We start from the raw sequence: 14,518 nt of genomic DNA, 5'->3' as shown, positions 1-14,518 counted from the left end.
TCTTTGTACACTGGTGCCCTTTCAATACAATAAATATTGGACTCCATATGTAAATGGTGTCTGCCTAGTGACTCAGTTATTCCTCGGGCAAGAGCAAATTCTTCTGGCTCTCAAACTCAGTTTTTTTTTACACTATTTTCATATTCCTCCACCTTCAGGAACTTAGAGCTACATTTTTTTGTACCTGTTGATAAGGTCTTCATTGTCATCACTCTCCATCTCGTCCTCGATGGCTGCCTGGAGGTCACCAATCCTTTTGAAGGCCAGCTTGAGGTCAGCCTGCAGGCTCTGATTAGCTGCCTCTAAGCTCTCAATGTCCATTTCCTGTTAATGAGACAAGAGTCAGATGACCAGGACAAAAGGACGACTGACGGCTGATGGATGCTCTGCAGGCTCTGCTACAATGTCTGACCGTAGTGCTTGCTAAGGGATAACTGTTAGTACGATGTCTCATACTCACCAACTCATGCTTTTTGCGGCTGGCCTCGGCTTCCTTTTTAGCCAGTTCACCCATCTCCTCTTTAGTGTCACGGATCTGTCTCTGCAGACGTTTGTTCTGCTCCTTCTCTCGATTCTCGCTGCTGCTGCGCTGGTCTCGTTCCTCCGTCAGCTTCTCTAAATTCTCCTTAAGACGAGCTACAAGGCTCTGCAGTAATAAAGAGAGAAGGTTCAACAATATGGTCAGATTTATACAATATATAAATGGTGGGGGCACCAAAAATAATATACTTGACTCAACCTTTGCCAGTGCCATGGCAACAGCTGCACATCTATATGCAGCGTCCGGTAGCTTTCCCATTTCTCCATTCAACAATGTCACATTTTTGTTTTAATTATTGTTTCCAGCAATAAAGCTGGAAACATCATTGAATGATGTCTGATTGGATTTGATTTTAAAGCCAAAATTGTTAAAATCAACTGGATTACAAGATTTTGACTATGGCAACCACTGCACATTCATATGGTTGGCTAGCTCCTTCAAACCTCTGTTTTTGTTTGAATCTGTTTCCGGCTTTTTTGCAGAAACACGTATTACATGACAGAAATGCTTGCGGTCATCCAAAAAGGAAGTGTCGGGTTTGGATTAAAGACCAGCAGACTTTGGAATGATCCACCCAGCCAGATCAGTGAGACCAGCCCACCACACTGGGTGCTGTTGCCCAGGGTGTAGAGAAAGAGACCCGGATAGGAGCCATGCTGGCCGAGCTTGGACTTGAGGCTGCTACTAGCTAATGTCTGGTTTTGGATGAAACAGGACTGGCCAAACAATGGGAGATGGATGGACTCAAGGTTGAGTTGTACCAGATTCAATGTCAATGGCTAAAATAATCTGAATAAATACAGTATCGTTATTATCACAGCCCTCAGAAATCGGCATCGACCAATCCCTGGTTCAAACTTCACTTCTGTAGCAGATAAGAATCCGAGCACATTAAGAAAAACTCAATAGATTCCAAGGAAATGGTAAAAGCAAATGCCTGTTGTGGTTCAGTGAGTATGGATAAGAGCGCAACACTTCTACACAACCGAGGCAGAAAGCAATGTAAACTATTGATGAGCTTATTGGTATCAATAATGCATTGGAGGGGTGCAGAAGACTTTAATCACATATGTTAGTCTTCAGCTATTTTTTAACAGGCGACTCCTATACAAGTCTTTTACATCTGCAGCAAGTCTGTATTCAGCCTGTGCATCAATGCCAACAGCACACTTATCAGTGAGTGAGCTCCTGCATTAGCCATCAGCTCTTTCCATAGTCCACATACTGAGTGGGTGTTGTACTGTACCTACTCACATCTGTATTGATTGAGCTCTGCTACCTCCAGCTTTGATGAGTTGTACTACTCAGGTAACCTGAAATATTCACTCGCTGCAGTTTTTAATGCTGTGGAGAAGCCATTAAAAAGCCAACCAAAATGCAGAATGAGTCTAACCCTTGTGTATATTTTCTGTGCATATATCACCACCGGCTAGAAACCGGCTATCTTAAAAAAAAACACACATTTAATAAATAAATGTATTTATTTTGACGAGCAAGGAGCACAGGGAGTCTGCCTGGCGGTGAGCACATAGCACAGCTAGTAATTACTAAACTGAACCTGCAAAATTGAGCGCAGGGTCATTTTATCATTGGGTGGCAGAGGATTTCAATTTCTCCCTGGGAGCGTGCAGATGGTAACCTTTATCCTTCACTTGTGCTTTTTGTCTCAGGCAAAATCTGAAAGTAATTTGAAAATGACAGAATAACAAATGCTATTGTCAAGTAAGAGTAACACAAGCTAGAGGAAAAAGTGAAGCAGGGATGGTTGTATCCAACTGGAGGTCTGAAATTTAATGCACCTACAGTACATATTCATGTGGTGCCATTTATGTTCAGTTCATCTTGACCTTTTTCTGTTTCTACAGTTTATCTGTGAGCCCAGCAGCATATTTTACCCTCCCACCAACCTCTTCTCATGTCTTGCATATGATGGAGCTTTGTCTCCCACATGCCTATTACCATCAGCACCACCAGCACTCCTCCACCTGTCTCACCTCAAGGCGTTTGACCTGGGTCTTCTCAAACTCCAGCTTGCTCTCCAGTTCACGGATCTTGGCTTCCTGCCGGCTGACTAGGGATTTCTCCACCATGGACTGCTCCTGGAACTCCAGTTGGCTCTGGAGGGCTTGCAACTAAGACACAAACATACACATTTATATCACTATACGTGACAGTGCCATGCATTGACTAGAATAAAATCAGAGATATTTTGTTTGTCTCAGCAAAGCTTCTCATCACAAAGAGTAGACATGGAGTACTGCAAGGCTCAGTCCTCGGTCAACTGCTTTTCATTTTACGAAAGTTATGACGGTCATCATTTGTATTGATTTTCATTGCTATGCAGATGACACCCAACTCTATATAGCTGATGATCCTTATGACCTGAGCCCCCTTTATTCCCTTAAAAACTAAAATATATAATCTCAGGACAAAACTGAGATTATAATTATTGATCCGAAAGAGGAAACTGTGCATACAATTTAGTACACTCTCTCTGTATGTGACAGCACATCACATTATTTCAACCAATCACTAAAGTAGTTTGTTAATCAATCGTTACCTAGCGTTTTGTTAACAGTTATAAAATGTAACTAACTAGCTTACAATTTAGATTGGCTGGCTAGTTAGCTAGTGTTTTGCTACAAAGCAAAACAATTAAGTGGTTAACAGCTCTCGGCTGACTATCTAGCTAACAACTCATTTAGATTAGTTGGCTAGCACTTTGCTAACATTAGCTTACTTAAGATTTGACGATATGTTGCTTTTATCTTTTAACCAACAAAAAATGTGGTTGTCTTTTCAGCATAGATAAGCCTAGCACATAGCATATTTAAGTAAAGGAATAGAGGAAGGTGACCGTGGTTTGCTCAACTGTCATTGGAGCATAAAGCAAAAAGGGGCGGGACTTAGGAAGGGTCAATTTTAGAGGTAGGTGTATTCTTTTCTTAAAACAGTCCAAGGGTAGTTCTTTCCCCCTGCTTCTGGTATGAATGCTAAGCTGGGCTAACCATGTCTTTACTCCAGCTCAGGGTGGGTGCTTAACACACAGACATGAAAGGTGTCAATCGATTCATCTCACTTGGAAAGAAAGTTAATCAACCTTTTCCCCAAAATATTGAACAATTCCTTTTAGACAAAATCAAACATTGAGGAAATGTAGCTAATGGTATAAAGTACAACACTAGATATTCCTCAAAGTAAGGTATTATCAGAAGTTGGTTAGGTATTGCTACTGAATCAGAACAGGTACACAACATTCTCAAATATGGGGGGAGGGGTTGATATTTTTCTAGCTTCAGATAAGTTGTAGGGTTGTCTCTTACTCTCAGTTATCAATGACAGATGCCCTTAAAATTAGGTTTCAGATGGCATCATTGTGTGGAATACTGCAGGACCTGGGTCATACTATGACAACATATCCCTTGTACAACCCCTTGTCATACTGATCTAACTTCTCCCTGTTCTTGGCTGGGTTTGATTTGTCTGGTACAGCTGTGTCTGATGGAGAAACAGATTCATGCAGCAGCAGTCATTACAAGGATGACAGCACTAACATGTTCAGCATTATTGCTTGGCTGAGTAGGAAAACCAAGTTGGCCATCTGTGTCACATATTGCTAGCGCCAATCCTCCTTGAATGACACATCAATTACATCAAGGGTTGTATTTGTCAAGAGAGCAGTGCAAAGGAAATGAGCTGAGGCAGAACCGCACATTCATGCAAGTTTGTAAATGGGATTTGTCACTGGACACTGCAGAAGAGGAAACTCTAGAAACTTCTCTGTGTCAGGGTAGGACCAGGGCCTTCATATGAAACTGAAACTGTGGTAATGAGTTTAAAATTTCTAAACCAAGTTCGGAACCAGCAAATGGTTGGTATTCTTGCTTGTGTCACAAAATCTGAAAAACAATCATTACAGCCATGATCCCGAAAGGTAACTCTTTTAAGATAATTCATATGACATTTAAATCATTAATAGCAAAAAACTATTATCTATGTACAAATAGTGTCACACTCCCCCTGCCTGTGTTGCTATTGCAGCCTGTCTGTAGTTTGTTTACATAGCCGATCTGTTCCGTGTGAAGCTGTGTAGAGCGACTGAAACTGCTGTTTTTATCATCTACATCGGTAGGGTGGCCATTCGTCTGGCTTTAGGCCGGACAGTCCGACTTTTAAATGCCCTGTCCGGCTGCAGGCGCAGCCTTAAGCCGGACACTCATTTGTCCTCCTTTTGAGAAAATAACAAAAAAGGTCCGCCTTTTGACACATTACCTTGTTAGTTTAATACTTATTGGCTAAAAATGTGTGTCAAAATAAGTAATTTCATTGGTTACATTTTCGTGTTGTGACCTATCAACACATGGCTAATTTTAATATTTAAATGTCTGTTGATGGGGAATATCGATAGTGACATTACAGCCATTTCTGGTTGCTGTCTGTGGCAAAAACGAGATATGTTAGTGGACGTACTTTGACTGGCCGAAAGATTAATGTTAGCTTACGTTGTGGCCATTGCAGCCCTTTTCATGAACATCTTCACATCTAACTCTGTAAAATAAGGGTCCGGTCTGAGTTGCTGGTGCTCTAGTGCGACATCCAGTGACAAGTGAATTTTCTATAACTTTTAAGTATCCAAAGGTCAGAATTAGTCTAAGTGATATAGTACAATTATAATTTCTCAATCTTTTGTCATGTACTATGCACTAGAATCGTGAGGGTTTGTACTTGTATGTATAGTTCGTCAATGTTGCCATCCCAAATATTGTAAACCAAACATCAGTCAAATCTCCCTCTTTTATATTACAGCAGGTATTTTGGTGGTCAGTTTAGTTTGGTTAGGAACATACAGTAGTTACTTAGCAACACAGTTTAATAGAGTAAACAAACAAATGCTGTTTTCTGATCAATTGCTAAGCATCAATTTAAAACCCTATGTGAAATTACTTCAGGGCTGGATTCCAGTTTACTAACCCTTTCCTATTGGTTCCCTCCTATCTGGACTGATAAATCTCTCCCTGCCTGTGCTTTTAGACAGACTGCACATTTTAACTGGCTGTCCTTGTCACATCAGTGTTATGGTAAGAGCATAAAGCCAATGTCTACCTTTTCCTGAACCTCCTGTTTCTCCTTGAGGGCCTCCTCCAGCTGGGCTTGTAGGTCACTGATCTGAGCCAGGTTCTGGGCCGACTGAAAACACACAAATGCAGGAAAGAAGTGAAGTCAGTGAGCAACATTCAACTGTTGATGGATATTAGACATTGTTTTCTTTTATCCCATCTGATGGAAGAATGAATAAGGATTTCATTTTGAAGTAAGTACATCGTCAATACATCATTATATGCGTTATACAGTAGGCAGACTATACATACCTGTATAGATAAAATCCAAAAAGCTACATCTAAATCAGTAGATTAATACCAAGTAGATCCAGTAAAACATGATGACATCACAGTGAGATTACCTAGACAAATAAATCTGCTGGAAAGATTTTTTCAGTGTAGGGAAAGTATATCAATAAATCTCATTTCAATGTGACCTGTGTGAAATATTTGAGACGAGTGCTTTTATTTCCACAGTAGATGAAGCACTCTGCTACAGGGAGTCCCACCGGGAATTCAGCTGCCTCAATTTAGAAAAGAAGGATGGATTCATTTGGAGCCGGTGGAGGCAGATCACTCATCATTCCATCAGCGGTGGAAAAGAAGCGCTTTTATTCCACTTTCATTTCCACTTGCTGCTCATCTGCATATACAGCTACATTATTACTAATGGGAGGGGGCTTTTCAAATATGACTCAATTGGCGGGGATGGACGGTGTTAAAACAATTCAATGTAAAGCTCTGTGCAGGGATTTTTACCTTTTACAGATTAACTTGCTTTTTGACATCATGTGGTGGCACACATGACATATGAGGAACATGCATAGGCTATGTATGTGTGTTGTAGCAAGGTTGATACATCAGCTTGCTGATATATTGGTTAAATATTTATTATTAGATTCAGTTTTACAGTATTTGTTGTATATTTGATCAGTACTGGACTGGTTAGGGAAGGGAATCCCTTAAAGGTTCTCTAAGAAATGTTTGACCTCTAGTAGCACTGTGAGCTGTTTTTCTATAAATGGGTTTAGTTTAAAATGCTTGGGTGATGGGACACACAGCCTGACCAATGGATTCACACAGTTCCAGTGATATACAAGTGTCAGTAAAATATCAAGATATGTTGCCAACAACAAGTGAACATGGATGTAAACACTGTAGAATGTATAATACTCAATAAATCAGCTCTGCCTAGGATTTATGAGGAAAGAAATACATTCAACATGTTTGTTAGAGCTCATGAATACTTTTCCGCAGGTTACAACAGGTTTAATGTCAGACTTTTTAAAGACCTTTTTAAGAACAATATGAATGTAATTTAAAAAACTAAGTATATGATAGAAAATCGGTCTTGGTATCATGTTGATTTTGTTTTGCAGTTGTTACGGTATGACCAAAACACATTTTTCCCAAAGACACATTTAAAAGACTGACCGAAACATTTTACTTTATATGAGTAATGTTAAGTTCAATAATACATTTTTGAGACATTTTAAGATATTTCAAGGCCTAAAATTCATATTATTGGATTTTAGACATTTTAAGACCCTCCAAACACCTTGTATTATTGTTTGTTTGTATCTTTTTTTTTTCTTCTGAGACATCAAATTATAAAACACAGAATAATGACAAAATATTACCAATCAGAAGCTTTTGTGTATGCAGTCTCAAGTATGACACCGTAATAATAATTAATTCATCTGGCTGTCCTAAAGCCTTTCACTTATTGACAGTGATGGCAGAGAGAGAAAGGAAAGGCAGAAGGTAGAGAAGGACTGACATGCAGCAAAGAGCCAGAGCTGGACTCGAACCCAGACTCAGCCTTGGTACATGCTGAGCTGCCAAGGCGCCCCCAAATTGTAATAGTTATATACTGCATTATTAAAAATTGAATTGAATCAAGAATTTAGCTTAATCTATTCAAATGTATTATGGATGATTTAATCTCTCTATAAAAGCAAGAAATCTCTGTCTGTCTGTGTGTGTGTCTGTGTGCCTCAAATATCTCTGCAGATCAGGATCAGACTGACCTGAGAGTTTCAACATGGCTGCTATGTGGTTTAAGGGTGTGCAACGTCGGCTTTGTTTGAATCAGAATCAGAATCAGAAATACTTTAATAATCCCAGTGGGGAAATTACTTTCCGTTTCGTTTGGACTACAAAGATACCGTTAATAAATTATTTCATAAATGATTTACGAATTCCGCTAGCATTGTCAACCATAGCCACCATAGCCACGTGCGCACCAGAGCCAATCATTGCAGAGCCAATCACTGCAGAGCCAATCACTGCAGAGCCAATCACTGCAGAGCCAATCACTGCAGAGCCAATCACTGCAGAGCCAATCACTGCAGAGCCAATCACTGCAGAGCCCACCCCCACGACACCTGCAGCAGGTTTTGCCTGCTGTTCGGTCTCGTTCTGTGCATCAAAACTGACTATTGTGGATTACTGAGACTGAACGAGTCCGGACCGAGTCTGTTCCGGTCTGAGGAGCTAGCTGCTACACCTTCAAACACAACCTCATTTGGCCATCCATGAAAAAGCTACTTAACCTCCCACTTTTCTATAGCGCCAATACTTCCTACGGGCACTGCACTAGTTAGCATTAAAAGACTTCACACTAAATCTACATTTTTAGTTGGTAAATGATATGTACAGTTACTTCATTACACTACTGATCCTGGTCTCAGTCTATAATGTTCATTGGAATGGCAGTTATTTGTCTTTTTCCAGAGAAAATTTAGTAATTCTGTCCTCCAGACAAAAATAAATCATCAATCATCAAATTACCTATTTAATATATATGATATTGATATTATCTGGTACAGAACAGCCTGGAAGAAAAGACAGACATATAAGTATAGAAATCAACTGTTGGCTGTGAAGAGTTTGGAATTGTAAGATGCCTTTTGCACAATATAAAGAGATTAGGAGACCTCATGCTGGATCTCTAAAGAGAAAGTCTCTACGGACCTACACAGAGAGGAGTGCAGGAGGTTGCAGAGGAGGTCCACACCCCCCCGAATCTCAAAAACATGCTGTATGTTAAAGAAATGGAATATAATATTCATAACTATGTTTTCATTTGTGTATCACCTGAAAATAAAAATTTTGTTTTTGCAACCTCAGAATGAGCCATTTTTATCTACAGTTTGTCATCAATGTTTAAACGCCATGTTTTTACAGTAGCCCAGAAGGGACAATCCAAACACTTTTTTCGCCACTTTTGCGCACAATTGTGGCCACTGCAGTCTTTCCCTTCGCCCTTGGAAGGGGAGGGTGACGTGTGTGAGTTTTGATCTGCAATTACAGCGCTAGATGGCACTAAATCCCACACACAGAACCTTTAATTTTTAGGTCTATATATAAAAGCGATCACAGTATATCAATGTAGGAAACAAATTAGTTGTGAGATGGAATACAAGAGGCTGACACATTAGAAAGTAAAATAAAAAGTTACATTTAAAAGCTTTAAAAGGATTTAACAAATGAATAATTTCTATAATTTCACCTTAAAATCACATAATGAATGAATACGTTATAGAATAAAGCTGCATAAGGAAATGAAGAGTTATATAATTATGCAAACGTGATATATCTATTTGGGCACACTCAAGACTCCATATACAATATGTGTACAGTGTGTGTGAAACAGAGACCTGGGCCACAGCAGCCTTGTGTTTCTTCATCAGCTCGTTGAGGTCCTCCTGATCCTCCTCCATCCTGGACTGCAGATCATTCTTCTCTCTCTGCAGACGACTCAGCTGCTCCTCCAGCTGCCGGACAGAATGCAAACGGAAGACATTTGTGAGCAGATCAACCAAGCTGTGTTGTCACAATGTCAGACAAAATTAGAAACAGGATGGCAAGCGGCTTCTCCCACCAAAATATCTTTGTTTACAGAAAGGAAAAAACACTAAATCCCACAAACAGGATCTGTTCTTCACACAGGGTCAAGCTCTCTAAATATTTCGCTTTCGTACTGTAGCGTGATAATGATTTTTGAGGCAGAATATATACTCAAAGGTTTTTGGGTTTTTTTTCATGAAATTTTTTCCAGACATGAGAATATTGGTCATATGTCGATGATTGTGAAAAGTAACATATATTTATTATTATCAATGAACAAGTTGAAGCAGAATACACCACTATAAAGAAGATACTCTTGAGAGTGATAAAGCATTAAATGTGAGAAGCCATATGCATTAATAACAATACAAGGCCTTCTCTCAATAGAATTTACCAAGAACACCAGCTCAGAATAAACTCAGCCGTGACACTTTAAAGTCACAGCAAATATGTTAATTATGCGTGTATTAGCAAACTGACTGATCAGCAGCACAATAATAATATGAATGTGTTGTTGGTGATTTCGGTATTTAATATATCAACAAGGCAGACATGCTTTTGTAGAAGTTGGTTTCCCTGGCACAAATGGGCGAATAAATAACAACAAAAAAGCATCAGCATTGGCATCGGTCAGTACTGGCCCAGAATTTCCCAATTGCTGCATCATTAAAATATTAGGTTCTCCGGGCGCCCGGTTAGCTCAGTCGGGAGAGCTGGCGACCCATGTACGGAGTTGCTGCAGCGGCCCGGGTTCGAATCTGACCTGCAGCCCTCTGCTGTGTGTCCTCCCCTCTCTCTCTGCCCCCCTTTCCTGTCTGTCTTCGGCTGTCACTATCAATAAAGGCAATAAAAGGCCAAAAAAAAAACCTTAATAAAATATATATTAGGTTCTCCATAATTCTACACATGAATTAACCCACCATATTAATATTATTATAATTACTTTATCAAGAGAAAAATCATCCATCTCCATAAAAAGTTGTAAAATGCGACTAAATGGTCATAGTCTGGAGTCGCGCTTTGACCCTGTAGGTGTGCCACTCTAAGCACAGCAGAGGTTTTCCTTTGAGGACAGCCCTTATTAGCACCTACACAGCCCCCCTCTGATCACAGGGCCCAACAGGGGTTATTTAAGGTCTCGGCCATAACCAAGATATAACCAATTAGCGGCTAAAAGCTAGCAGCGAGTGCCTCGTACCTTCATCTGAGAGGAGGGACTGCGCTCAAGTAATCCTATTTCTGTAATGACTGGCATAATGTACAAAAGAGGGAGAGAGGCTGCTGGTGCAGGGCCATAGATTAATAAACGATGACTAATGTGACTATGTGTAAAGGCTAATGAATCCATTCACGCAGTAGATGAGAGGAGTTGGGAACAGGCAGAGCTGACACTGCCACATCCATAGTCTTAAAAAACAGTCCAAACGGGAACCAACCCACCGAATCAAAAGACAGCTTCAGGGGCACCCAGTTAGCTCAGTCGGCAGAGCTGGCGACCCACTTACACAGCGGCCCGGGTTCGAATCCGACCTGCGGCCCTTTGCTGCATGTCATCCCCTCTCTCAGCCCCCCTTTCCTGTCTATCTCTCTCTGTCAAATAAAGGCCAAAAAAAAAAAAAAGGACAGCTTCAAAGTATGGATTTGGACTATGAGGGTAAGATTTATTTATTCCTTATCTATTTTCATTAATACCAACCACTGCTGAGATGTACCAAGGTGCACTTCTAAAAATATCCATGTGGAATCTGGGACAAATTCATTTACATATCACACTTTCCTTTTTTAGATCCACCGTTGGCCTCACTGAGGGCTGATAAAAGCTTTGAAAGCAGCTCCAGCTCTGCAGCGAGAGGAAAACATTGTGATGGACGTTTGAAAAAAATGCCACAGTGGGCAGCATCATACTTTCATTTAGCACGTTTAACAATAGGCTGTCAGTGCAATCTCAACCCAATTACGTGGCTTTCCTCTTTGTTTTTTCCCCTCTCTCAGATTGCCATGGCTCTCTGTGGAAAAATAAAAGCTGTTGAAAACATGCGAGACAATTTTCTCAAAATACTGCAATTACGGCAACGGATTTGTTGGGAGAGTGGCAAAAAAACGCCGGACCATCTGAAAGAAACGTTATTTGCATGATTTTATCTTTGCTGAATTGCAGTGTATGATGTGGCTGGGGCTGTTTAAAAAAACCCCTCTATTTATGCAATAACCATTTCTGTCATCAGCTCGCCAAGCCTTTTACTCTCCCAGCAGGTTGCATGTGTGCTGCAGAGGCCGCCCTCACAGACGCCATTTCAAAACAAACAGCTGGTGACACATTCATCTTTTCTCTACAGTATTCCTTTTGAGCCTTCTAGTCAACACGCCAACAACAATGTGAGAGCAATTAAGATGCATTTGCTTTGCAAGATCTGTATTTCCTTTTCTTTTCTTTTAGTACAATACTGGAATATATCTCTAAACTTCTCCAAACAACCTGATACAAAACCAAAATGATGACAGAGATGAAGTCCTCCATGGGTTAAAATCAAGCTGCTTGATTTTATTGGGATGGAAGTTGCCGACGCATATCACTTAAAGCTATAATCTGTAACATTTCCTCATTAAACTGTCTATAAACTCTACAGCTATGCTCTGTATGTAGTTGAGTTGTGTACTTCCATTATCCCAAATGTTTCCAACAATGTTCAAACTCAGAGAAATCTGTCATTTTATTCAGGTAACGCTGCGTTTCACCTGTCGCCTGTCTATGGAGTCATATCCCCTTTGTGCCTGCGTCAGCGTTGAGGTTGTCTGCCAGAAGTTGTCATACATTGACTGTTGATCCAGTCTGAAGCCACATTGTTACCATCCACTGTTTAGATCTTGGTGCTTTTTAACTCTAGATTTGAACCGGATGAAGGATTTTAGTCATCAGACGTCTGGATCTTAAGTTGAGCAAGCTGAGCTAACGTTAGCAGCAGCTCGGCTCGCAGCCCCTCCGGGACGTCCTTTGTCTGTCCAACAGCGTTCAAACTTTCTGAACCATGAACACTGAAGGAATCCTAACCAGGAGAAGCTGACTGCAATGAAAGCAATGGTGGTAAAGACAACAACTGTTACTGTTTTGATGTTTTTAGCACTATGGAGCATTTTTTTGATGAGTGAGTACCTGTTTTTTTCTGTCTCGTCACACACACACACACACACACACACACACACACACACACACACACACACACACACACACACACACACACACACACACACACACACACACACACACACACACACACACACACACACACACACACACACACACACACAGGTGATGGTATAGACAGACCAGGTTTGACTTCAAAACTTTCAGCAGAGGAATGTGAAACATCCTTCTAGAGTCAAACTCTGCACATACATCATTCAAACAGCACACTGTCGGAACAAGAAGAAACACTGATTTCTGAGGGGGGTGGGGGCCTTTGGCTTTGACAATGTTTTATGAAGGAGGAAATATACACACACACACACACACACACACACATATATATATATATAATTTGTTAAGACCTCAAGGATACACACAATTCATCTTGGTGAGTAACACTGAATATAAACACAACTTTTGTTTGTTTACAAGGAAGCTCCACAGGGCACCTTTAAGAACTGTTGCATTGCAACTGATGCGACTTGTGCTGATAAACAGAGCAGCCTCCAGCTCTACGGTGGTGATTTACGGCAGTTTGTGCAACAAGACTGAAAAGATGGAGCTAATTAAAAATTATGAGCTGTGTGTCCCTCTACCAACATTCTCTGCTACTGATATCATGAACCTCATCAGAGTACAACACAACTTTACTGAGCTCCTTCAGCTGATTAAGTGCTGTCTGTAATGTAATTCAGTGTGTAGTATTTCTACAGTAAACATATTAACAGGAATTTGTATATTTTTTGTATATGTAATATATAACATTATTCTAACATTAGGACTACACTATAAAACCATAATTAGAATACTGTAGTATATTATACTACTGTACTATAATAACATTAAGACTGCAATACAATAAAAGCTTTTGCCTAATCATTACATAGCGCTGACTTAGTGTTATGTTGTGTATGGAGCCACACAACATTTTTAGAGATTTCTAATTTTTACATGAAACTGTGGGAAACATTAAAAAATCAGACCCATTGTTTGAGAAATGACCACTAACTCCGAGCAGAAAAACCTGCCTGTCATCACTGAACTGCATACGTGCCATGTTTTCAGGACGGGAGGGACATATGCAAACCTGCTCTGTTTTATTTTTGATTGTAAGGCTATATTGTCAGAAATAACACTGATCAATAAAGGTACATCTTATCTTATGTAGGAAAATAACATTCAAATATATTTTACTCAACTAATGTGGTTCTGTTTTACTAATGGTGTAGTTTAATTGACGATAAGACCTGTAAATCAGGAGGTCAAAACACCCCCGTTTTCACTCCTTAAACTGGCAGCTTTCAGCAACTTACTGAGCTCCAAACTAACTGATACAATGTCAAAAAAAACGAGCTGAGTGGGTGTGAGTTTATTTTTAATGTGTGTGTGCATTTCACTACGTACTGCTTCAGAGTAACCAGTGCTAATAACAGGCGAGTAAGCTTAGTGATGGATCGATAACGATGCTGACTGTCTGTGACCCAAGCTTCAAACTTGGAAGCTTTAAGTTTTGCAATGTTTTATGTTGTTTTTGTGTTCATTTTGTTGTTTATCCTGCTGAACTTTGATTTAGCATGTTACTAAGTGGCTACTACTAATGTTGTAATATATATATATTTTTTTTTTTTTTGGGGGGCTTTTATGGCCTTTATTATAGTGACAGCTGAAGACAGACAGGAAAGGGGGGCAGAGAGAGAGGGGATGACGCGCAGCAAAGGGCCGCAGGTCGGATTCGAACCCTGGGCCGCTGTGGGTCGCCAACTCTACCCACTGAGCTAACCGGGCACCCTAATGTTGTAATATTGAGGGACAGTTGAAAAAAACTGTGCAAACTTCATTTGA

At 40.2% G+C, this 14,518-nt stretch overlaps 1 protein-coding gene across 5 annotated transcripts in view; it reads right to left on the bottom strand.

Moving 5' to 3' along the window:
* myo18ab (myosin XVIIIA b) overlaps positions 1 to 14,518 on the bottom strand; it is a 160,162-nt gene that overhangs the window by 17,895 nt on the left and 127,749 nt on the right. For all 5 annotated transcript variants that reach the window (XM_051397912.1, XM_051397913.1, XM_051397910.1 and 2 more), the window contains 5 exons: positions 9,303 to 9,419; positions 5,645 to 5,728; positions 2,536 to 2,673; positions 461 to 646; positions 185 to 324 (listed from right to left, as the gene is read on the bottom strand). In XM_051397912.1, the coding sequence (XP_051253872.1) occupies positions 185 to 324; positions 461 to 646; positions 2,536 to 2,673; positions 5,645 to 5,728; positions 9,303 to 9,419 (665 nt within the window). The remainder of the gene's footprint in view (positions 1 to 184; positions 325 to 460; positions 647 to 2,535; positions 2,674 to 5,644; positions 5,729 to 9,302; positions 9,420 to 14,518) is intronic.

This window comes from Dicentrarchus labrax, unplaced genomic scaffold, assembly GCF_905237075.1.
Source record: "Dicentrarchus labrax unplaced genomic scaffold, dlabrax2021, whole genome shotgun sequence".
Lineage (NCBI taxonomy): Eukaryota > Metazoa > Chordata > Actinopteri > Moronidae > Dicentrarchus > Dicentrarchus labrax.
The sequence above is the reverse complement of the archived record's forward strand: the minus strand, read 5'-3'. Positions and strand labels throughout refer to the sequence as shown.